The following is a 27,043-nucleotide window of genomic DNA, read 5'->3' as shown; positions in this document are numbered from 1 at the left end:
ATATTTTTTTATATATATATATATATATATATATATATATATATATATATGTATATATATATAATAACATTATATATATATTATTAATAAATATTTTATTAATAAATATTTTATATTATATTGAATAATATTTTATTTTTAATTGTAAGATTTTAAACCGCGCGCGCGTCATCATATGTGACCATGCAAGGCTGCGTTCGGAAACATCACCCGAGTACCTCTGTGTATCGTCTTATCCTTGTTGTTCACCCATGTTAAACGAGGATAAGACGATACACTGAGGCATTCGGGTGATGTTTCCGAACGCAGCCCAACACTGGCTAGATATAGATAGATAGAGTGAGATGATAGATAGAATGAGATAACACATAAAGTCAAAGGCCTTCTATTATCGGAAAAACGAGATGGACATTTTCTCTGGTCGATGACGTTAATGACGACGACGACGTATCTTAAAAATTGAAACGTGAAAATTCACAGATCCCGACTTTACGTCGCAATATCTCCGCTCGTAGGGCACGTAGAAAATAATGAAAGCACTTTTATTATACAATTTTAGTATTTCCTGTCGATTGAGCGTATGTAGAACTTGATCGGTTCAGCCATTACTGAGATCTGATCATCTCGACCCGAAAAATTCTTCGTGTCGCGTAAAGGAGGCACGGCAGTGTCGCGCGCTTGGCTTAACGCCGAGACACTACCGTGTCTCCAGATTGCATGCAATCACGATTATAATTTTACCTGAAAATTCCAAAAAATTTGAAATATGAGAATTATGGTTCTTTGTATAAAAATATTGTTTCATTGGTTATTTTTATACACAAATATATTGTTATGCCCATTCTGCGTTGTTACCCGTTTTGCGCCGAAGTCCACTATCCACAAGGAACGAAGATCGCGTTGCTTTGGCGACGAGCATGTTTGAGAAGTCGGATTTTTGTAGAAGCTGTCACGGCGGACGGACGTGCTTTCCTCCTCCGGCCGAGTTCTTTTGCAATCGTTATTATTCTGTGTTCTCAGTGTTCAGTTTCGTGTTCTGTGTTCTTAGAATAAACTTTCTATTTCTAATTCTGTGTTGTTTATTTCGAGGATACGGGAGTGCGCGTACGCGGCCCGAGCGAGTTCCGCAGAACGGTCGCGCGAGCGTAACAATATATATAAATTTACATTAAAAAAATATGTCATTAATAAATAATAGGATTATACTATTATTGTATTGTGGAAAGAAAGTTATATTAAACGTTTATCAATTAAAATAATATTTATTTAATACATATTTGTTAAAAATAAGTATACATTATAAACTTTATATTATATTTATGATAACATTACGTATATAATAATCGAATATTGAGATTTATTTATTATGTTTTGTACATTTATATGTTCGACAGAGCTGGACATGTATTTAAAATACTTTTATTTAAAACTCATTAATTTTTGCAATAAATGTAGATTTTATATTTCAGCGGTGTACATGAAAGTATTACGTATTTTGTATTTAATTATGTACTTCATAATTTGAATAATATAATAACATTTATCATTAATCTTAGTATTTAAAATACAAAATACTTAATACAATTGTCTTACAAATACTGTTTTCAAATAAAAGTATTTTAAAACCAATGCTCAGCTCAGTCGAAAAAATATGTAAATGTACAAAACATAATAACCTAAGGTATTAGGTTTGTTCTTTTTCAATATCACAGAGTAGAACTCCTTGCACAGTTTATTTATTTATATTTCTCTCCAATGTGAAGTCTTTGGATATAGAAAAAGAATAAACCTATTATTGACCCTGAAATAATGTCAATTTATGGCGGAAGTGTCTTTTACTTTGTACATTTTCCATCGTTTGTTTTCCAATGTGGTAAAGTCTAATTTTTATATATTTGGAAACAATTGCTTTCATTAAATGTATAATGTGATTTTCTAAAGGATTTTGATCGTGTGAATGTTCCTTTAAATTTAAAAACAAATTATTTGAGTCAATAAATTTTTTAAGAACACAATTTACGAGATAAGTTTGTGTAAATTTATTTTTCATATATGTTCCTCCATTTTCTGCTAAAGCAAAGCGGATAACTCTTTCTGCTTCGTGACAAAGTTTCGACACATCAGATGATGGATATTGTAAATTACCGCGGCTTTTTATTTGTATTAAATTAAGGTTTTCGTCTTTTTTATCATCTGAAGTTAATGCATTAATACATTCTTCGCAATACAATGACTTTTTTAGACATTTTACGACAAAGCCAGCAATGTATACTATAATAATTAGTGAAGAAAACTCAGTAATTTTACGAATGTCTGGAAAATACCCATAATCTTCTATAATGTTTGCGTTATAATTTAATTGTATATCATTAAATAATGTCGACGAAATTGAATTATTGATTATTTGTTCACTATTTTGTGAAGAAGTCACATGCAAAATTGCTATATTTTTTAGAGATATACAATTGCCACTACCTGAATCTCGAATTTCAGAATGAATTAGCAATTTTTTCATAGCTGTTTTAAACTGACGAACTGTTGGATTTTATCATTACAACCCCCTTTGGATCTAATACAACTAAAAAATAACTCAATATGGTCTTAACTTATTTTATATGTTGGAATATACTTCAAAACTTTTTGATTCTCACAAACTTCATTGTATAATCCTTTTAAACTTTCGATATATATTAAAAATCCGACAAGTCCAGTTTTTCTTGTAGACTCAACAAGTGGAGTTCCATCTTGAAGTTTAAGATTCAAAATATAAGTTTTACATTCTTCTAATTTGTCTATTATTTTTGTATAATTCAAAGGATTGATTGGTTGTTTATAATCAAATTGATTCGTATTTTTGGAGTTAAAAATGTCAAATAGATCATTAAATTTGGATATAAATTCTATTATTGCTGAACAGTTCTGAAACTGTGGAAGACGTAAGTATTCTTTACAAACTTCAAGTGCATGAGCAACAGATTTACTAAATAACTGTGTAGCTAAACGAATTTTCATTTTCTGTTTGTAAAATTGAACATGTGCTGATCGTAGCTTATTTCCTAAATGCAAACCTTCTTGTTGCTGTAGGTTGTATAAATCTATTACATACTGCCACTTGATTTGTTGGTTTGATCCATTGACAATGACTTTGAGATCCCCAAACAGATTACGAACAAGCTTTATCATATGACATGGATCAGGAAAAATAAATATTTTGTCATTTGTCACTGAAGAAAACCAGGTCTGTAAAGAACTTGGTGTTAAATTACATTGTAATTGTTTTGCTGTAGACAAATTAGTAGTAGTACCATCAAAAGTTAATCCAACAACTCTCACACCAGTATCATGCAGTAAGGAAATACATTGCTTAATCAGAGTGCATTTTTGATCAGTCGTTATTCCATTAATAAAGAAATAACCTACAGGTACTTTCCATGCAGCATTCATATATAGTATACAAATAGAAAAACTAAGGCATCTTTAGCTTTGTTAGTATTATCATTTTCAATATCATTTCCAAAATCAACGTAGCCAGAATATTTATTTCCATCAAATTCAGTATGTTGTCTAATTGACATTTCGTCAAAAATTAAGGTTCCAATTAGTGGATAATCTGTTACTTTTACTCGTTCAGAAATACTTTTCAATGCTTCTTTGATAAAACCAGGATTTGCATTAATCGATTTGTACCATTTCGTTAAAGATTTTGGATGTGGAAGACATGAATTGAAATGTTTACGTACATAATCATACGCTTTAGGTGAGTAATACTGAAGTGTTAAAGCAAATTTTCGAAGCTCAGAGGAATATTGTTTAGAAAGATATTTCCCTGCTTAAAAGAATCGATAGAAACGGATAGAATAAGATAAAAATTTAAGGTCTATCGTTACCTTACCGCTTCTATCGTGTTTTTACTAAGTATTTTCAACTGAATATTTCTATCGTTCTCAATGCGCATATTCCGAGAAACAAATATCGCGTATACGGCTCTATACAATATAGATTCTGTCGCTCTCTATCGGGACAAATATGTGACTTCCGATTAGACATATCGCAACATATCGTTCTCAATGCGCATCTTCCGAGAAACGAATCTCTCGTATACGTTATAGGTTCTGTTGCTCTATCGGGACAAATCCGAGACATCTGATTAGACGTATCGTTCTTAATGCGCATTTTCCGAGAAACAAATTTCGCTTATATGGCTCTATACAATATTTCCGACAGGTTCTGTCGCTCTATCGGGACAAATACGAAACTTCCGGTTAGATGTATCGTTGTCAATGCGCATTTTCCGAGAAACGAATCTCGGTTATACGGCTCTATACTGCTCTATACGGTATTTCCGACAGGTTCTGTCGCTCTATCGGGACAAATACATGACTTCCGATTAGACGTATGGTTCTCAATGCGCATATTCTGAGAAATGAATCTCGCATATTGGCGATGCAAAGATGATTTCGTCATCTTTCGGAAAGTGATGGAAACTGATCTCCTCCTTTTTATACATTTTTATAATTATGGCACTGTGCCACAGAACTGTATCTAGTATTAGTAGTATTTCTTTTTGATTTTACTTTATTATTTTCCATTATAGCAAGTATAAGTTTATCTAGAGTCCTAGATATCAGATAAACACAATCGATGTTACGCGTCCTGATTGACGTGACTCTCATCCAATCATGACATTTATTCAATGGTACTAAAGTGGCTTTCTAGTAGACGATTGGTGGATTTCATAGTTCGTTTGCGAACGACGCCATTTTTAGTTACGGTCTTAAATATAAGAACTGGGGGTCTATTCTTCAAAAGAAACGTATACGAAAAATTAGGAAAATACTATAGTATACGTAACATATACTATAGTATTTCCCTAGACTTTCGTATACATTTCTTTTCAAGAATAGAGCCCCTGACTATAAATACTGGCTTATGATTCCAAGGCCGAATTCATAATCAATTCTTATATTCAAGACCACCTTAAGTTCAATTTTGAGGTATTATGAACCAATCAGATAGCTGCATTAGCATATTAAGACATTACTTAAGACGATCTAAAAATAAGAACCAACTATGAATATACCGGCCTTAAAGACGTCTTTCAGATACATCTAATAACCCTTAAAAGGATGTTCAAAAGACATCTCGTGATGTCTAAAAGACGTCTAAAAAATAGATGTCTTTGGGATTTGACTAAAAGTCGTCTTAAAGACGTATTTTAGACGAGTCTTGAGTCTATCGCATGAAATGCATAACAGTGCATAAACATAACATAGGATCGCTGGACCAATGAGTATTTTATGTTAATTAATATGGCAACTTTATGCTGGATGCTTATTGGTCCAACAGTTTTATGTTATGCTCATGCTCTATTATGCATTTCATGTGCAATAGGCTTAAAGCGGGGAGCACAGACTTTTGCATAACGCATAATACATAGTGCATATAAGAGAAACAATCAATCTGAATTCCTCCTTTCCTTCTACTTCTCGGAAATAAGAACTTTGATTGGCTGATTTCTTATGCACTATGCGTTATGCATTATGCAAAAGCTTGTGCATGTCTGGGCTCTAAGTTTCGATAATTTTGAACACGCTTTTTCGAGTTAGATCCGCCGTATATGATTCCATCATGTTTTCCATATTGATTTCTGAAAGCTTCGTACGGATGTATATGAAAATGCATATATTCAATTTATGGAATTTATTAATCGAATAAAACTTCTGGAAAAATCGAATAGAGCTATATCCGAAAAGCTCGTTTCTTGGAATAAGCACATTGAAAACGTCTAATCGGAAGTTTCATATTTGTCCCGATAAAGCGACAGAACCTATCGGAAATATCGTATAGAGCAGTATAGAGCCGTATAACCGAGATTCGTTTCTCGGAATATGCGCATTGAGAACGATACGTCTAACCGGAAGTCTCGTATTTGTCCCGATAGAGCGACAGAACCTGTCGGAAATACCATATAGAGCCGTATAAGCAAGATTCGTTTCTCGGAAAATGCGCATTGATAACGATACGTTTAATTGGAAGTCTTGTATTTGTCCCGATAGAGCGACAGTACCTGTCGGAAATACTGTATAGAGCCGTATAAGCGAGATTCGTATCTCGGAAAATGCGCATTAAGAACGATACGTCTAATCGGAAGTCGCGTATTTGTCCCAATAGAGCGACAGTACCTGTCGGAAATACCGTATAGAGCCGTATAAGCCAGATTCGTTTCTCGGAAAATGCGCATTATATATGCTTTTCCATATACATTCGTACGAGGCTTTCGGAAATCAATATGGAAAACATGATAGAATCATATACGGCGGATCGAATCCGAAAAAGCGGGTTCAAAACTATAGAAACTTAGTCTATTAAATTTTCGAGCAATAATCGTATCGGATTTTCCGGATACGATAATATAGACACGTGCCAGATGTTCCACATACGTTCGGATAGACCGGCTAGTGACAAAAATGGCTTCGCTATATATATGGTTTTCCATATACATCCGTACGAAGCTTTCGGAAATCAATATGGGAAACATGATAGAATCATATACGGCGGATCGAATCCGAAAAAGCGGGTAGGAAACTACAAGTGATCTATGTGAAATTCTGTATATATTCATATAAAGCATGAATGTTGTAGATAAAGCTGAATATTCATATACATATAATACGATACAACGTCGGATGATGTTCATATCGAACCCTATAGAAAACTATAGACGAAGAATCACGGAAATGAAAAGTCATATACAATACTATAAGTTTTCGATCTTTTATACTGAAAGTCGTATATGATACATTAAAATTAACGATATTCCTTTTCGTATTCTATCCGTTTCTTTAAGCAGGGAAAGATTTCGGTCTTTTATACGCAAAGTCATATCAAGTCGTATGTGATATATTAAAATTAGCGATATTCCTTTTCATATTCTATCCGTTTTTATCGATTTTTTTAAGCAGGGTTCTTTTTTTTATTTGTTTTGTTATTTTTTGCTGTGAAACGCTTCAACAAGTCTCCATTACACTTACCAATTAATTTCAATATTTCTGTATGTTTATCTGCTATTAAACTTTTCTACTTGAGTTCTTTAAATTTAATATTAAAGTGTGCAATTCGTTTTTCTTGACGCTTGTTTCTTTGCTTTAGTGTTTGCACCAGTCGTTTATAATGTGCTTTTTGATTACATATTATTTTGCGCAAAAATATCTTTCTAGGTGTATTCCATGTATCCTGTTGTTCTTCGGTACAAACACATGTAAAGCAATGGTTTCTTTTTACCATAATTACATCATTATCTTCACTATTACCTCTTTTCTTACGACGTGTGGGCGTTTGTACTTGTGTTATTTCCGATTTCAACTATAATTGTACATAAAATTTAAAATTTTATTTATTACCATACAAGAAAGTATTCTATGAAATTTTTTCCACATAAATATTAAGAGTAAAATTTATTATTTTATAAACAATCACAAAATATAACATAATATAGACATATCTTCATTGTATTTACATATTTAATATATGTGAATGTAGCTGAAATACTTACTGATAATTCATTTGGTTTTGAAATGTCCATTAATATTTCATCTATAGTTGCATTAGCTTCTATAGCTTCATTATTTTCTTATAAAGTGTTTGTCTGTGAATATAATATTCATTACTATATTAATGCAAGAGTAGCATCCGTTTAACCACGCTGCAGTTAACTACCAGCCACTCACAGCACTTGAACGGTGAAAAGTGTTAGCGAGTGCGTAAATCAAAGAACAAATTTTCTGCTTACTTTAATCGGTTATCTTTATTATGCAAGAAGAAGGTTATGAAACCTACACGTTCAAAAGGTAAAGGAAAAGGTGAGTACAATAAAGAACAAAAATTAATTACAGAAATCAGACAAATAACATAAATGGCCTCACGTGTGTGGTAAATCATTGTGGCTGATTCTTCTCATTAATTACGATATTTCAAAATAAGTAAAAATAAACAGAACTAAAGCAAAAACGAATATGTATGAGCTTATTCAAATGCAAAATAAAATAGAATAATTTAATCTAATTATTCTAACACTCCTCCTCATTTGGATAAACATCTAATCCTAATGCCCGGCGTAGTTTTATGAAACGTTTCTTTGATAGCGGCTTTGTTAATATGTCCGCTATCATTTCCTCCGTAGGGCAATATTTACAGATTACAGTTCCTTTGTCCACGTAGTCCTTGATGAAAAACTTCTTGGTGTCAATGTGCTTAGTTCGAGTTGAAAATTTCTCCTCCTGAATCATACTCAAGCAACTTTAGTTATCTTCGTATATAATGGTCGGTTGCGTGAATGTCATTCCGAAGTCATTCAGAATTCTGCGTATCCATGACAACTCCTGACATCCTTCGCACAGCGCAATAAATTCGGCTTCAGTTGAAGGGAGTGCCACGCACGATTGCCGCTTACTGGTCCAACTAATCGCTCCCAATCCAAACATGATGACGTAGCCTGTGTTCGACCGCCGTGAGTGGCTGTCTCCAGCCCAATTGGCATCAGTATAGGCACGCAACTGTTGCTCATTCATGTCACTCCCAAGTTTTAATTCCGTTCTTGCTGTGCCCTTCAGGTATCTCACAATTCGTTTTATTTCGTTCCAATCCTCTTCAATGGGCATTGTCATCTTTTGCGCCAATATTGATACTGCTGCTGAGATATCGGGACGTGTGTTGACAGATATGTATAAAAGACATCCAATTATCCTTCGATATTCCTCATTCCTAGGTAACAATGGTGATTCGCTGTTTCCATATCCGGTACTCAATGATATATCAGATATTTTTGCCTTGTGTAACTGTAAATCTTTTACAACTTGTGTTATGTATGCTGTCTGATTAATGATATAATAATTCTGATCACTATTTTTTCTGATGTGCATACCGAGATAATTCTTAATCTGTCCGAGATTTTCAATTTTATAAGCTGTTTTAAGCGCGGATTCACATTGCTCTAATAAACTATCTGAGTTACTTGCCAAAATTATATCGACGTATATTAAAACATAGATTACTCCAGTGTTGTTCGCCATTGTGTAAAGACACTGATCATTTTTGCTCTGATTTAATCGGATCCTGGTCATCGTGTCGTGTATTGATTGGTTCCATACTCTCGCTGATTGTTTCAGACCGTATATGCTTTTTTTTGAGTAAACACATCTTGTTCTCGTGCCCTTCCATTGAAAAACCTGGTGGCTGCTTCATATAAATTGTTTCCTCTAATTTACCGTTGAGAAAAGCCGTTTTCACATCCAAATGCAGCACCTTCATATTCCTTTTTACAGCTATTGACAAAAGTATTTTGAATGTAACTGGTCTCACAACCGGTGCGAATACCTGATCATAATCTACCCCAAACTTTTGACTGAAACCTTGAGCTACGAGTCGCGCTTTAAACCTCTTTATCTGCCCGGCTTCATCAGTTTTTAATTTGTATATCCATTTGCAACCGATAGGTTTTCTGTCCTTCGGTAAGCTGACTAGCTCCCAAGCATCGTTATCTAAGAGCGATCGCATCTCCTCCTCCATAGCTGCAACCCATTTTTCTTTCTCGTTACACGTAACTGCCTCTTGATAGTTACTCGGTTCCTTAGTTGCAATTAATGCCATGTTCATCTCTTCTATCAGTCTCTGTGGTGGACAGCCTTTAGTAGAACGTGATGAACGCCTTGGTACCTCTTCGTCTTGCTCATCGTTGTTCTCCACACTACTATAGAATTCGTCTGTGGTGGGGGTTGAATCTTGTACATCTGTTGAAGTTATTGTATCAGTCTCATCGTCATCCACGGTGTTTTTAAAAAAATTTGAATAAAGCAGCCTTGCACCCCGAAACTAACGACGTGAAGTAACTTCTGCTAACATATAAAAACAATCCCCGTTGAACAGAAAATCGAAAAAGATACATTTTTTAGATATGCTATTTCTTGCTATTTTTTCTTTTATATGGCCCATGCCATATACAATTTGTAGTTGAAGAATATATACATATATATCAACGAGCATATATATATATATATACATAAGTATATATATATAACATTATCTAATATACCAATATTGATACGATCGTGGCACATTAAATTTCAGTTTCTGATACAACTTATGATTGACTTCCAAGCCTTGTTTATTTACAATGTTTCGCTACGCAAAGCTTGTAAATAAACAAGCCGCACGAAAGTACACGCTATTATGAGGACTCGATGTTAAATCATTAGTATTAGTTGAACTTTGGCGTTAATTGCGGTCAGTAGTATAATAGATTCTTGTTCTTCTTATTTTTTGATATTAAGTGAAAATGCGTACTGTTGAGAAGAAAATTTTTCACTCACCAACACATGAAGACAATAGAAAAAGAGTTTGCTTACTGTGTCTGTGCTCACATAAAGTGTTAATCCCTATAAAAGGTAAATTGAAAGACAAGATGGAATCAACAGTTAACTTCAAAATTAATGAAACTGCACCAACAATTGTTGTATGTTCTTCATGTTACCGTAAACTTTATCGTAAAGAAAGTGAGAAAAATTTTATTCTGCCAGATTATTCGAAATTCATTTTTCGAAAAACTAGATCAAATAATAATGAAGTTCAGTGCATTTGTTATTTATGTACTTTAATTGGAAGCCGCAAATCAAAAATAAACAAAAAAAGAAAACAAAGTGTTAAAAATGTACATAAAAGATGCAACAGATGTTTTTCAGTAATTGCTAAAGGTGTTTCCCATATTTGCATAAAAAATCAATACAAAAATATGAAGGAAGTTGTCCTCGGTAATCTGTGCGATAAGGAAAAAGATCATGTAGGCGCATCTTTATTAAAAGCAAAAATCAACAATGATAAAGAAAAAGGCAGAAGTCAAAAAAATGTTTTGTTACTTTCTCAAGATAAAGGGGCTCCGTTAAGACTAGCTATTCAACTCAAGGAAAAAAATAAAAATGAAACAAACCCAATTTCAGTCCAAGAAGTTGCAGAATTGCAAAATAATTTCAATTTCAGTTTAAGAAAAACTACAGGAGTTTTATCAAGTCTACGAAAAATGACAGAAAATAGAAAAATATTTCAACCGAATGTACTTCACAAATTAATTGAATGGAATCATGCTCTCGATGATTATTTTTCGGTACAAAATTGTGAATTTATTCATTCAAAAGGAAAGCATGAAAATCCTGTTAATAAATGTGTGGTATACTGTCATGATGTAAAAGGTCTTATAAATTATGTGAAAGTACAAAGGCAATTAACAGATTTTCATCTTAAAATTGGAATGGATGGAGGGGGAGGCTTTTTAAAAATATGCTTATTGATACAATCTTTATCAAATAATATCACAGATAAGAAAAATAATTCGAAGAGCAATAGAATTTTGTGTAATAAAAAAGTGTTCAAAGATTCTGGCGTGAAGAAAATTTTCCTTATAGCTGTAGCTCCAAACACTCAAGAAAATTATGACAACGTTAATCTATTATGGCGGAAAATGGAATTGAGTGAATTGGTTGAAGAACTTGGTGCCACTATTTCAACTGATCTAAAATTGGCTAACTTGATGTGTGGACTCATGGCTCATTCAAGTAAATTTCCATGCACGTGGTGTTTAGCAAATTCAAGTTCCTTGCATACTAAAGGTGTCGATAGGACAACTGAACAAATAATTGAAAATTACAATAAATATGTCGAAGTCGGATCTACTCCAAAACTTGCAAAAAATTATAAAAATTGTGTTCATGTACCAGTTTTTCATGAAGTTTCAAATAAAGACATATTACAGTTGATACCTCCTCCAGAATTACACCTTATGTTAGGATCAGTTAATACCATAGTGAATCATATGTTACAAAATGAACTGTGCAAGGTATATGCTGACCAATGGATTAAGGACTGTGGTGTGCAAAGACAAGTCACACGTAACGGTAGTGCATTTACAAGCAATTTATGCCAAACTTTACTAAATAAAATTGATTTATTAAGATCTCAACGTAGTATAGAGGGTCTAACATATGTACAATTACTCAAGGATTTAAAAGACGTGGTCAGCAAGTGTTTCGGGAATGAACTAAAATTGGGTTATGAAAGAAGCATTGAAAAGTTTCGTAAAAACTTCTTATCCACAGAACTTCCAGTCACGCCTAAGGTCCATGCTATATTTCTTCACGTGTTAGACTTTTGTAAGAACAACAATACCAGCCTAGGGTTTTATAGTGAACAAGCCGTAGAAAGTGTCCATCACGAATTTAACGAATTATGGTCAAATTACAAAATAAATAAAAATCATGAAGAATATGAAACTCATCTTCTGAAAGCAGTTCAGCAATTCAACAGCCGTCATCTATAAATTTATTATTTTATAAAATAATAAATATTATTTCAATGTTCAAGAATAATTCTCATTGCATTTTTCATCGATTGAGAAATTAATTAATGTGATAAATTTGTATGTTTCTAAATCAATTTCTTTATTGTTACTATTTGTTGACTCTGTCTCGTTAAAAATTTGAAGATTTATAATACAATTTTATAAATTGATGATAAAAAATAGATAAAATATTTTCCTTTACGTTATATACATATCTATTAAAAATGAGTGAATTCTATATTTAAGTTACCAATTGAACTGATTCATATTGACACTTTTTCAGCGTTATTTCAGCTACCTCCGAAATAAATGGACTTATCTAAAAAAATGTATCTTTTTCGATTTTCTGTTCAACGGGGATTGTTTTTATATGTTAGCAGAAGTTACTTCACGTCGTTAGTTTCGGGGTGCAAGGCTGCTTTATTCAAATTTTTTTAAAAACACCGTGCATCTTCTCTATTACCAAGGTCATTGGTCATTTCTGGTACTTGTATTGGCTTCTCTGATATCATGTTTGGTTTCTTTTCGACAAACTGCACATCTCTAGAGACAATTACTCTGTCCCGTTCAGCAATGTAACATTTGTAAGCTTTTGATGCTGCATCGTATCCGACAAAGATTCCATGAACAGCCTTCGGATCTAATTTCTGTCTTCTTTCATCCGGAACGCGAACGTAACATCGCTCTCTGAACTGTTTTAGGTACGTGTACGTTGGTTGCTTGCAATACCAGTACTCGAATGGTGTTTTTGATATATTTTTTTACAACAAGCGATTTTGCAGGTAGTTTGCTGTCATAATTGCTTCTCCCCAAAAACGCTTCTGCAAGTCAGCTTCAAAAAGCATGCAACGTGCCATCTCAACTAGTGTACGGTTCTTACGCTCTGCAACACCATTTTGTTGTGGAGAATATGGCGTTGTCCTTTGATATTTAATGCCTTCAGCTCTTAGATAATTCTCAAAATCCTTACTCATATATTCACCACCTCGATCGGATCTTATCATTCTTATTTTGCGACCAAACTGATTTTGTGTCAATTTAATGAACTTCTTAAATTTATCAAATACTTCAGATTTCTCTCTTAGTAAATAAATGACTGTATATCGTGAACAATCATCTACAAAGGTCAATACGTACCTTTTTCCGGACGGTGTGGTAGTTGGCATGGGTCCGCAAACATCTGAATGTATCAGGTCTAATACGTTTTTGGCACGGCTATTAGTTTCTTTCGGGAATTTTATTCTGGTCATTTTCCCTTTCATGCAAATTGCGCATACTGACTTTTCTTTGCAACTCTCCCTACACTCAGTAACCTCTATACCATTTACCAAGCCGCTATTAGGTAATTTCTTCACAATTTCGATATCTCTGTGTCCAAGGATTTTGTGCCATTCGTGTGCGCACTTACGTTGTTTGGTCTGTGCAGTATTTATTGATTGCAATTGTCGAAGTCTGTACAAACTTCCATGCAAATCTGCTACAGCGTATTGCTTCATGCCGTCGCCACTTCGTATTTCACATTTATCGCCAACGAAATTGATCTTAAAACCCTTTTCAGTCAATTTTCGAACCGAAAGTAAGCTACCTCCAACCTGCGGTGCATACAGTACATCGTCTATTCTTACTTTGATCGTATCGTTATTCTCATTCTTTAAATTCATAATGACAGTCCCCTTTCCAATTGCCAGCAAGGTTTGTCCGTTCGCCACACCGACCTTCTCGCGATGCTTATTGTCAAGATTTAGAAATGCCTCCTTTTTGCTTGTGATGTGACAAGTGGCTCCAGAATCCACAATCCAATCGTCCAAATCACCTATTGCGAACAGCATCTCTCCATCGTTAACCTCACTTTCGACTACATTGGCCTTGTGCGTATTACCCTTTTGACTTTTCAGCAGCTATTTGTATTCATCACAATTTCGTCGAATATGTTCGTCCTTATTATAATGAAAACACGTAAACCTTTTTTTACCGCCTTTATAATCAGTGCCTCCAGTGCTACCGTTCGATTTCATCGTATTAACTTTGAGTGCTGATGCTTCATTATCGTCATCTCGATATTTTCTGCGTTTATACTCTGAGATAATTAATTTTTGCTCGCACGTACGCACTTGTTAATTGCTCCTCGTCCTTCTCTTCTAATGTAGTGACTAATGCGTCATAGCTGCTGGGAAGCGTAGCTAACAACGTGCCGCACATAAAAAATTCTGACTTTATTTCAGTACCAAAAGCAAGCAATTTTTGAAATAACTCATGCATTTTACTCACGTCGGCTTCTGCATCACCACCTTCACTTAACCTTTCTTGCATGATCAATCGTAACAAATGTATCCGATTACCTGTCGAATTCTTCTCGTATATTTCCTTTAACGTATCCCACGACTTCTTAGCTGTTTCAAGATCTCTGATATGTTGTATCTGGTTATCTTCCACACATAGCGCAATCGTTGTTAATGCTTTCTCGTTTGCATCTTCCCACTCAGCCGTTAATGGATCGGGTGTAGTATTGACAATTGCGATTGTCCATACCTTTTCTCTGCGCAGATACATTTCCATCTTAAATTTCCAGTGGAAATAATTATCACCATTGAGCTTTGTCATCGAGGGTCTCGAGTCGATCATATCGTGCATCGACATTGCGTAGCAGCACACAATACAAGAGATACAGAGAAACAATTTTCACTTGATGTCCTCTAAGAATTATGTTCGTGTTCCTGGGCCCATAACCTGTTAGCGAGCGCGTAAATCAAAGAACAAATTTTCTGCTTACTTTAATCGGTTATCTTTATTATGCAAGAAGAAGGTTATGAAACCTACACGTTCAAAAGGTAAAGGAAAAGGTGAGTACAATAAAGAACAAAAATTAAGTACAGAAATCAGACAAATAACATAGATGGCCTCACGTGTGTGGTAAATCATTGTGGCTGATTCTCATTAATTGCGATATTTCAAAATAAGTAATAATAAACAGAACTAAAGCAAAAACGAATATGTATGAGCTTATTCAAATGCAAAATAAAATAGAATAATTTAATCTAATTATTCTAACAGAAAGTTCCTACAGGCATCGGTCACTATGAGTGGTGATCAATTGCAACGTGGTCAAACGGGATGTTCAAGAAAAGTACTCACAGTCAAATCATTTTCTACTAATTTTATAGTTGAATTTGTAACTAATGTAACTGTATCACCTTCTGAGATAATTGGCTATAAATATAAAATTGATTTTAATGTACTTATCCATACAACCTATCACAAATGTTGTATAATCTAATTATATTTTTCGTAATAATATTACTTGTCAAATAGATACAATAATAACATATTTTTAAACAGAATAATAAAGTATTTTTTAATAGAATATTAATGCATATATCATTGCATAAATAAGATTAACATATAAGATTCTTCTATAGAAAAATCTGTTATTCGAAATATAATAATTAGAAATCAGAATAGCATTAATATGCATTTAGATTAATTAAAATCTAGGACTTCAAATAATGAAATCTAAGTAAAATTATATTTACAATTGGAACGACGTTTTCTTTTAATCTTGTTCGTAACCGGGAGCTATGATCAAAATCACTTTCTAAAAAGTACAATGAACATAAATATAAAGACTTGGGTAGTGATTCTGCATGAAGACCCATAGCTTTAATCCATGTTAGTTTTTTTGTTTCATCTTTTGGAAATCTAGTGAAATAAAATTGACTTATTTTATATAATATAAATTTAATTCAGAGAAAGTAATAAATAGCGTACATTTAAAAAATGTCATGGCATGTAAATATATAGAATAAAATTATATAACATGTGTGGAATTATTTTTATATTGTATTTAAAACAAAAAAATTTATTCAAACAGTAAAACTTTTATATTGGATCTTTATTTACTCAAAATAAAAAATGTTATTGTATTGGTTACATTATAAATACAATACTTACCGATGAAATGTTATTTTGACATTTTGTTCTTTATTGATTTGGTCTTTAGTTTTTCTATAGCTTTTATTTTTACAGCCGATTGCAACACAAAGTGGCATTTTCGTTATTTTTCTTTAGAAAAATATAAAAATTGGTGGTAATTATAGAGAAAATACCCCCACCATCTCCTTCGATAAAATTAGGCTCATTCAACGCGTTTTTCCATAAAACGAAAGAATCTGGCAGAAATAAGTATCGCTCTGCCCCGCGAACCGAGATATTAAGCGAGATATTAAAGTTGATGACTATTCAGGTTAGGAAATCTGTCACAGTCCTACAATCGCCATGTCTTCTACATGCATTTCGATCTTTACCGTTAGAAAGCAGCATCAGTGTCGCCAAACAATATGGCGTCCCCCTCCTCCCCTAAAGTCTTCACTCCCCGCGCCCTAAGTCTCCGTCCAGATATTTATACGTCCATGCGTAGAATAGTAAACACGTAAGTGAGGTTACCTAAACGGTAAACGTGTTTACCGTAAGTGGGTTAGATAGAGCAAAAAAATCTGCTTTATTACACAAATTCTCTGCTGTATTTCCGCTGTAAGAATACAAATTATTTTCTATATAATTATTTTCTTTTTCCAGCATTTGGTTAGGTTACTTATTTACCGAGACACTACAGTGTCTCCAGATCTGTTATTTATTTGTTTGGTAGATACCATAATTTGTATTCTCTATTCCTTACATAATTATAAAAAATTGATTCTTTGTACTTTGTTGATAGGAAAAGTCTGAAAAAAAAAGGTATGGATTTAAAACTCTTGCCATTTCTTTTGAGGATTTTCCCTTCAATAGATCTCAAGATAAAATACAGCAAAGAATCAATTCTTTTATAATAAAAAAGATAAAACTTATTTGATACAGTTACTCAAATCATAAAATTACTTGGTTTTAGTATTGAAATCTTCAAAACTTTAAATAATTGTCTAATAATAAAATACATTAGCATGGAAAGTGACTGATATATTATTGAAGGTGCCAGTTCAAAGTGAACATTAATAAAATGTATATCCTTTTGTTGTATATAATAATGATTTAACAACACATGCACACTAGTAGTTTATATTGTTTATAATAGTAATGTTAAATCATTACGTATATATGCAACAAAAGAATATACACTTTATGTATGTTTACTTTGAACTGGCACTTTCAATAATATATGAGTCATTTTTCATGGGAATATGTATGGAAGAACACCGTTCGGATATCATTACCAAGAAAGAGAAATCATAATAAATTTCTTAATACTAAACATTAGAAAGAAGCATAAATGATGTAAAAGGAGACTATTCATTCATTTTTATGTACATTTATAATAAAGTTAATTATACATAGTGTGTTTTACCTATGATATGACTTCAGGTTCGTTATTGTATGTTTCTTTCTAATGTTCAGTATTAACAACTTTATTATGATTTCTCTTTCTTGGTGATAGTATCCGAAAGGTGCTTTTCCAGTATGTTTACATTGATGTTCTCTAAATATACATTTTATTATTAAAGATAATGCAATAGAAGTGAACATGTATGAAAATAGTTTAAATAAAAGCCTTTAATCTTTAACACATGTACACGAGTTGTTTATAATAGTAAGTTTATAAAGAATTTATTGGCTCGTAACTCTGTTTCCCTCCATTAGTTTTATATTTATTGAGCCTTATTACGATCTACATTATAATGGCAATGTTAAATCATTATTACGTATATAAGCAACAAAAGAATATATACTTTATGTATGTTTACTTTGAACTGGCACCTTCAATAATATATGAGTCATTTTTCATGGTAATATGTACCATTTCATTATCTTTCAATAAATTTTTTTTGTCTCACCCCATAAAATGGTTCCATTTTATGAAAAAATAATTTCTGTAAAATTTTAGATTAATTGGATTACGGGAAAGGGTGCCGAAAGGCATCTAAAATCTTAAAATAGAATATAATAGTATATCATACATTTACATTAATATTAATTATAAATATATAAATAATATTTATAATTAATATTTATTCAATGTTTTTAATCTATTATCCAAATAATTGGGCATACACAAAATATTGTAATATTTACAATATTTATTCCAATTAGGTCGCCTCTCATAATATGTATTATTATAAATAATAATAAGAAGAAAGGAAGTAAAGCCATTAACGGTCAAAGCTAGATTACAATGCTTATTATAATGTGTGAATTTATATACCGCGTATGTAGTTCATTCAATCGCGTGTCGAAAATATTTTCAGACTTACAACGCAACCCTAAACGTACCGTAGTAATATCACTTTAGTTAAATTGAAAAGCAATCTAACAATTTTAGATGCTTATACCACCTTATTGAATCTTAATAATATGTTGAAAGACATATATTAAAATTTTAACGATATTAAAGCAATGATAAATCTATCTGTGAAAAATAAGATTGCGAAGAAAATCACAAGTTGACGTTTCGTCCCGACTTCCACTACTGGACTCAATAGTAAGGTAATGTAGTGGGAGCCTACCTTAGACGCCTGTGTAAGTTGTTAATCGAGATTTTATATAAACAGATATACGCGTACTTCAGCACTTACGAGAAACTTTGCGAATATCCATAGACCTCTGATGGCGAGTCGACGTAATAATGTTCTTCACAATCATTTATCTAAAGTAGTAATAACGTCTATTTTCAGGCGACGTGTATTTAAACAAATAAACATAAGAATCTTTTTACTACCGTACAATTGATAAACAATAAGAAGAAAGGAAGCAACGAAGCAATGCCGTTAACGGTCAAAGCTAGATCATAATGCTTATTATAATGTGTGAATTTATATACTGCTTATGTACTTCACTCAATCGCGTGCCGAAAATTTTTTCAGACTTAGCGGCATATAAAACCGATATCCGGTTTTAATTTCCGGATTTGCAATTCTTATCATAAGACCGAAGTTTATGCGAGGTGGAATAACCACAGATTCTCTTTCTTTAAATGAGAACAAGTGATTATTCCAGCAGATATTTTTGCATTTGTAATTGATACTAGCGTCGTGCTCAGTAAAGAAGGAAGATTCCAGAATTCCTTGCGGAATGATGGGAAAACTGTCTGGAACGACGTGAAAAATCATGAGAACTTGATAAAGATGAGTTTTGATAGACCCTAGCGTGCTAACGGCATCTTTAGTAATGCCGGTTAGCTGAAAAATTTCATCGCTATTGATGATTACTGAGTCATTGAGGCATCCTCTCTTTATTATTACTTAGCTGTGCCCCTGTGTCGAGCATGAAAGCTACGGAGCTTCTAAAATCAAAGGATACGAGCTCGATGACGGGTATGTTTCCGTCGTCTCGACGGAGGGTGTGGACGGACCGAAAGTCGTGTCTACCAGATGGGCGGAACGAAAACTCGCCGGACCCCGGAGCGTCCCGGCGGCCGAGGCCTCTGGGCGGTTTCCCGACGGCGGCACGGAAGCAGGTTGATTGTTACTATCAGATCTGTTCGCGCTAAATCGGTTCTGATTGTGTTGTCGCTTTCGACATTCATTTATTAAGTGATCGGTTTTCTTACAGTAGTTACGGATTCTTACCCCGACTAGGCTAGAGCCGACAGTCGGACCGGAGGGACTGTTTACCGGGGAGAGATTCTGAGACGGATTAGGACGAACGGGAGCCGCCATGTGTGGCATGCCCGCGCTTGATTATTACGTGAGTTGGCGGACCCACGGTATCGCGAATCTTCCCTCTCGAGTCTTTTATGAATTGCTATAACTTTAGAACAAGCGTCTGCGAAGTTGCGATAGCCTTCTGCTCGGAGCTCGACGCGATACTCGCGAGGGAGTCCCTCGAAAAAGGATTCGAGAGTGAAAGAGTCGATCGAAGATATTTCAAGCTCGGTGCAAGGTCGATCGAAAATGGCTTGATCGCCTTCTATAATTGCAGTGCGGAGGTCCTTAAGGGGGGAACCTCATGTAAAATGAAATTTTTTAGCCATTTTATTTTTTTGCTTAAATTGATAGGAAATTTGTCGAATTGGGCGGAGCACTCAAATAGTCGAGCGCTCGTCGGACAATCGGCCTTTCGGTTCCTTTGTAATAAAGTTTGACCTAAACGCCGTATTGAACAGCAGGAGCGCCGCTCTCTTGATGCCACCAAAGAGGCTCGTACTTTTCGACAACAGCAAAAAACGGCTCAATTAGAACAGTTTGAAGAAGAGGAGGGTCTACTCTATGGCCCTGGAATCGCAGATTAGCAAAAAACTGCGGTAAGTTAGAACGAATTACGAATTTTTTCACGATTTTTCTATTACTCAAACTTTAAACGCGTTTTTCTCGAAACGCAAAATTTCGCACGTCGTGCAACGTAGCTCAAAAACTAATCATTCGATCTTTATGAAATTTGGTATAGAAATTCTACAGATATTTGGCCTCAGCATGACGAGCTCCGATTTTTATTTTTTTTATTTAAAACATTGTTATTAACAATTGTTTATAAAAGAAAATCCTTTTTTTTTTCAAAACTTCGCCATTTTTGCAAATTTGCAAATTTTAATAAAAGGGGACCGTCATGCTGAGCGTTTTTGCATAAACTAAAGAACCCATTTTGTATTTTTTGTTTCAGATCATTTTTGTGACCTGTATGCTGCACGGCGCATTTTCAAGACGCTGTTTTCAAGCCGCCATTGCACCGTTTTATTCTTAACGATTAGTCTTAAAAAAATATTTTCTTTCAATATTATAACGTAAATAAATTGTGCCTTAAATTGCAAATTAATCTACGCATTACATTTTTCAAAAAAAATTCCTGAAAAACAGGCTATTTACATGAGGTTCCCCCCTTAATGCGACCTATGTAGTCGAGGACGTGCTCCGAGGGCTTCTTATACGCGTTGCTCAACTGCCCCCGGTAGTAATTCGAGTTTCTCCCAGGACCAAATATCCTTTTGAGAGTGTCTAGAAACTTATCGACTGAGAGGTGGGTTTCATCTTCCACCGCAAGGTATGCATGATGCAATAATTTGTTGCGCAACATGCGAACCAGCTGGGTTTTGTCGACAGACGGAATTGATTCTTTCGCCCTCTTGCAGGCTCGAGTAAATTGCCAGACAGGGATATTATACCCGTCATACTTAGACACTAAATCTAGGGCGTCGCGTATGTGCGACTTGAGGTAAGACATGTTAGAAGGGAAAAGCCGGGCCTCCGACATAGAATTGAAACGAACGCTAGGCGTTTGCAAAGCGCTTAGTAAATTTGAAGACGCGGGGGCGTCCCCCGAATTGGCGGCGGAAGACGCAGAGACGGATGCGCCCGGGTTATTACAGGGAGCCGACGAGTAACCGAAGCATCCCTTCAAGCGCATCTGTACGCTGTCGCAACTCCTTTTCTCGTTCTTTCGCCTCCGCGATCTCCTTCGCGAAACTTAACTGGGGCGCGTCCTCTCTCGATGGCGGAGAGGCATCGTCATAGCTGTCACCGTCGTTATCCATTTTTATTTAATAATTGTTAACTTTTGATTCGCAAGACTAATGAAAAGGGGATAGTCAGTTATTGACTGTATAACGCGATGCCTTCGCTTACGAAAGCATGTAAGGAAAAGAAAACAATAAAAGTATTATAGAATTTTTATTGAGTATATACACGGCTTAGCCATTGATGCCAGTATGATCCCACCTTATTGGCAGGGAAAAGAAAAAGAAAGGGGGAACGAATGTATTATCAAAATCGTATGCGAGCTAATAATTAACGCAGACATTAAATGTACCGCTTATGGCACCGATTGTCACCCACTCAGCGGTATTCCGCATTACGAGATCCCGCAAAAAGGGGAGAGACAGAAAGAAAAATGAAAATTTGTTCTAAATTTACGCGTGATCTATTCGTCGAGTAAGCGCGGATTATTTCCGTGATGTCAGTAATCTCGCGGCATCCTATCGATATCCAGCGAATTATCCTACCGCTGTCACCAGTTGTTACGTCCGGGATTTAATTCGGTCGCGGTTCGTGACGCTCCGGATCGGTCGTAATGATTACGCGAGGAAGGCCTCAAGAGGGTTGTGATAAGAAGGAGGATTATGGGGAAGGGATAGGAGTTATCAGAGCGTGAAGAGCGATAGTGGGCCTAGCGGAAGCATCAATCGTCTCTCGCCTCGATGTATGATCTTCACGGGGCAGGCTGCCATATGCAGAAGAGAGGCGCCATTTATCAAGATTAATTGCGTATTGAATAATATATATATATGTACACATTTACAAACCGGGCAACTCGCCCGTTAAGAGAAGGAAGGAATACTTGGAGCATAATCAACTATTTACAATTTATTTACAATATTTACAATTTCGAACCTTTAGTTATTTGCTAGAAGAGCGAGAGGGAGCTTGGCCCTCGAGATGACGCAGAATTCAAGAGAAGAAATTGTTGACTACAGAAAATAAGTTTAGTCAATAATCGAGTTCGATACTAGCGACGTTGCCCTGAAGGGGCTACTTGTTCCCTCAGATCCTATCGAGTTTCATCATTTTAGAGAAACTGAGAGGGTAAGAGAGAGGAAGGAATAGGTTGAAGGAGAGGAAGAGAGGAGAGGAGAAAGAGAGGAAAAAAACGTTGGCCTTACGCGGGTGACTTCTGGGCGACGAACCTGTACAGTGAAAGGCTTTCTAAGGCCTGGATATCGTTGTTATTCTCGCGAGGGCTGGGACAAACTCAGAGCCTTTCGCGACCAGCAATTTTATATGTCGCCTGTTCTTAGGTACGACCTCCACAGTCGAAATGCGCGGAGCCACCCTGACTGGGGGCACAAATGGAGGCGCTGGCCTCTGTATAGCGGCCGGGGCCTGCTGGGCCACCGGCATCGGACGCGTAGGACTTCGAACAGGCGCAGTCGGATCCGCGTCAGGAGGCCGATGCCGCTTTGAGACCGCAGGAGCGGCTGAGACTGAAGATCGTAGAGGCGGGGGAAGAGCGACTGCTACCGGACCGGCAGTCGAATTCAGGGAGTCCGTTGGACCCGCCACTCGCGGAAATATCGAGTCATTGAATTCCCCGAACCCGGTGAGCCGCCACCAGGGCTTCTTCTGCTGGGCTTCCCGCCCCGCCCTACACCCTCTTCGGGTACGGGGCATAACCTACAATGAATTCAATTTCATTAATAAATTCTCAGTTATGTTACGATTCTGACAAACATAGTCATGTGTCATTACTATCACTATACCAATCATTTCGTATACTTTTCTCTATACATTTCCGTTATTATATATTACTTTAATCATTTACTTATTATTCTTTTAAATTAGTTGTTTTAAAATAAAAGTGCAAATAAGGTATCACGAGATCATATTATTCTTACCTTCGTATTTCACGGGTTTTAATTATCCAATTTATTTTAATGTTTCAGTTGTGACACTTCTACTTTCAACACTTTTGATATGATTTATTTGTATTACTATATGTATTTATATTACATTAGTATTTATATATGCTTTGTATTTATAAATTGCCTCGACCACTGTCAAAGTGAAACTGAAGGCACTAAATGTGCGTCTACCTGCGGAACTCGACCATGCGTCAGCGAGACCCTAAACAAACATCTGTTCATTCTCTATCTCTTTCTACATTGAAATACCTTCTCGAAACTTCCTTTTCGTTGTATTATATGTTTCAAATACGTTTATATAGTGTTTCACAATTGATTTTGAACCTAAAATCGTACATAGACTAAGTTTTCTTTTGTTCAATTAAAATTATAACATATAATGTAAATAATTTATTGAAAAAATTAAAAAACGGCAATTTTTAACCTATAAAGGTTTTAGTATATGTAATTTGTGAAATTTAAAAAAAAAACAAAAGAATCCGAGGTGCTTGAACCGGTTCCGAGATAAAAACCTAATTTGACTCCACTAATTGTTAATAATGGTAAGTCTTACATTGTTACCAAAGAAACATAAAAAACATAAGAAACATGAGAAACATTAAATGCTATTACATATTGTATATTTTATTTTATTAATTAATTATATGTACTTAAAGTAATAAATTAATTTTAAGAATAAGATATTTCAATGACACATGTGTATATACGTATATATCTTTGCAATCCTACGATACAAATAAATACCTTTGACTAGTTTTTTTGGATTCTCCATATAGGGAACACCTTATATACCGAGTTTCACGCAAATCCGTTACAATTTCGCGATTATAGCCGCCATATTGAATCCACCATTTCGAATTTTTTGCTTTTGATATTAGATTCGATATCAGCGACCCAAAGAACCTCTAAATACCGAGTTTCACCCAAATTCATCAACATATTGACTTTTGGCCAGCATTTTCGGATTTTGAACCACTGTGCGGTGATCCATTATTGCTCACTCTATGAACAGTTTATTAAACACGGCTTACATTAAGACAAGGCAAGAGAAAGAGGCACGCGAGAAGCTAATTAGTCTGTTAAGATCCGATTTCGGAAGAATATTTAAAGTAAAAGAAAAATAGATTATACGCTCGGTACGCGCTCGGACACGCCGAATTACACTGCGTTACGCGCTGTACAGAACCGAAGGAGAAACAAAATATACAAAAGAAAGGGGCGAGATACGCACTACTTTTATTTAAACAAACAATCTTGCTTCACTTACGTTCGCGTTTTGCACGAGGGCGAAATCTAAATAGCCGCTAATCGACAATCAAATTTACACCGCACGAATACGCGCTGATAATTATGAGATACACCGAAATTAATATCAGAGAACCAACTTATTCGCACGCGAAAGAACCTGATAGACAGATAGAGCTATAGACGATTGAACAATAATGAACAGGAGCGTTTGATTTCGCTCGCTTATATAGGCCCAGCTTGGTGGCCGCGGTGTGTAGAAATGCCGAATTTCCCCGAAAAATGGGTAATAAATCATTTTCGCAATTATTTAATATCTCATTAATTAACGACCGCATCGCCCTGATATTTAGTGCAACCCTTGTATTTATAGAAGACATCGTATCGGGCCGTTTTCCCGCTAGTAAGCGCGGAGGCGCTACGATAAGGCCGCATACCAAGTTTTAGTTTTTCATAACGATTTTTCGCCCTATCTGTCACTTCGGATTAGCGAGTGTCGCGTGATGCGTAGTACTCTCGTATACTCGCTATGCCCGTAAATCGCATAAGGATTCAGAGAAGAAAAGAACGATTTAAACGGGGTAGCACAATATAGTTGAGTGTAAGGCGCGTTAACTAATACTATCTTGCCTCCAGGCGCATTGGAGCATTTGATCAAATCGGGAAATTCATACATTAATTAGCCGGCGAGTGCCGCCCGGGGCTGCGTTCGAAAACGTCCCCTGCCGGCGCAAGTGAGGTGACTTAGGGATGTGTTGGTGGGGGTAATCGGGAACTTAGGGAACTGTAGGTTTTCGAACGACTACCAAAATATCAAAGGTACAAATTCGAAATGGATAGTGCTGAGTTACTTCGAAAACGTTTAATTTCTGTAGCTATAAATACTAGCGACGAGTTCTTAAAGTCTAATTGAAATATAATGAATGATAGCGGGATAGACGAGGAAATAGATATTATTTTTCAAAATATCAGCATAGATTGCGTGGGCCACGAAAGAAGCTATTGCGTATTATAGATTGCGTAGACAGAACCGTTCCAGGCCTTAATAGCAAAGCAATTTCGTGAACATTTTCGCATGATTCCTGACACGTATGAGATTTTAGAAGCAAAATTAAGTTTGTTTAACTGTGATTGACTCTTAAAATGTGATGAAAAGAAAATTACTACATTTTAAAAAAATGAGAACGCTTTAAACATTCATTTATCAGTGGAAGCAAAGTCAATCTTTGAAACTAGTGTCATTAAAAATAAAATCAGGAAATGAAAGGACGTTACTTGTAATGCGTTACTTTGTTATAATAATGATTTAGCAATGATGTTGTGAATTTCTTATAATAGTAACGGTAACACCGTAAGGTTGGAAAAGTCATTGATCACACAGGTCAACAAAATTTGACTTTGCGAAATCATCAGAGATGCGGGTATATTTTTCTGACGTATTTTTGTGTGCTGAATCCAAATCCGTTCATAGAATTTTCCCATCACCCTCCATTTTCGAGATATCCGCCATTTTGTATTTTTTTCAAATTCGTTTCTTTCAGAATTTTTTGCACTCCAACGGAACATGATAATTAATCGTACGACCTCTCATTTTACGCATAATTGCTTCCAGAATACGTGTGAATTTTTCCAGATCCAAAAAATTACTGATGTTTAGTGTTATCAGTGAAAAACTTCAAAAATTTCACTAAAAATGACGAAAATTCAGCCATTTTTAGAAGAAAACATGCATCTAATTTGAAAAAAAAAATTTTTTGAATATTGTAACTGCTCATGGTCTTATAGTAGGCTAATCACACGTTAATTTCCGGGCTTGTGCGTCTATTTAACTTTATTGTATGTGAAGATATGTATTTTTAACCGATAATGTCGAAAAATGGTAAATTTAGTGCATGGGTGCTGGATGCACTGGCACGTAATACCAGAAAAATTGACATCAATTTCACATTTTGCAATATTTTTCAGGGTGTTTAACATACATATTTCATTCCGAATATCAAAAATGGTGGATGAACTTGCAAAATTTGTTTACAAAAAACGATATATTCATTATTCTGCACCTAATTCGAAGTAGTATAAAG

At 35.0% G+C, this 27,043-nt stretch overlaps 1 protein-coding gene across 1 annotated transcript; it reads right to left on the bottom strand.

Moving 5' to 3' along the window:
- Nucleotides 1-8,297: 8,297 nt before the first annotated feature.
- LOC108781532 (uncharacterized mitochondrial protein AtMg00810-like) lies at nt 8,298-9,068 on the bottom strand. Its single transcript, XM_018549509.1, has one exon. The coding sequence runs from the start codon at nt 9,066-9,068 to the stop codon at nt 8,298-8,300; it is 771 nt and encodes a 256-aa protein (XP_018405011.1).
- Nucleotides 9,069-27,043: the final 17,975 nt, after the last annotated feature.

The sequence above is a fragment of the Cyphomyrmex costatus genome, unplaced genomic scaffold, assembly GCF_001594065.2.
Source record: "Cyphomyrmex costatus isolate MS0001 unplaced genomic scaffold, Ccosl1.0 scaffold827, whole genome shotgun sequence".
Classification (NCBI taxonomy): domain Eukaryota; kingdom Metazoa; phylum Arthropoda; class Insecta; order Hymenoptera; family Formicidae; genus Cyphomyrmex; species Cyphomyrmex costatus.
The sequence above is the reverse complement of the archived record's forward strand: the minus strand, read 5'-3'. Positions and strand labels throughout refer to the sequence as shown.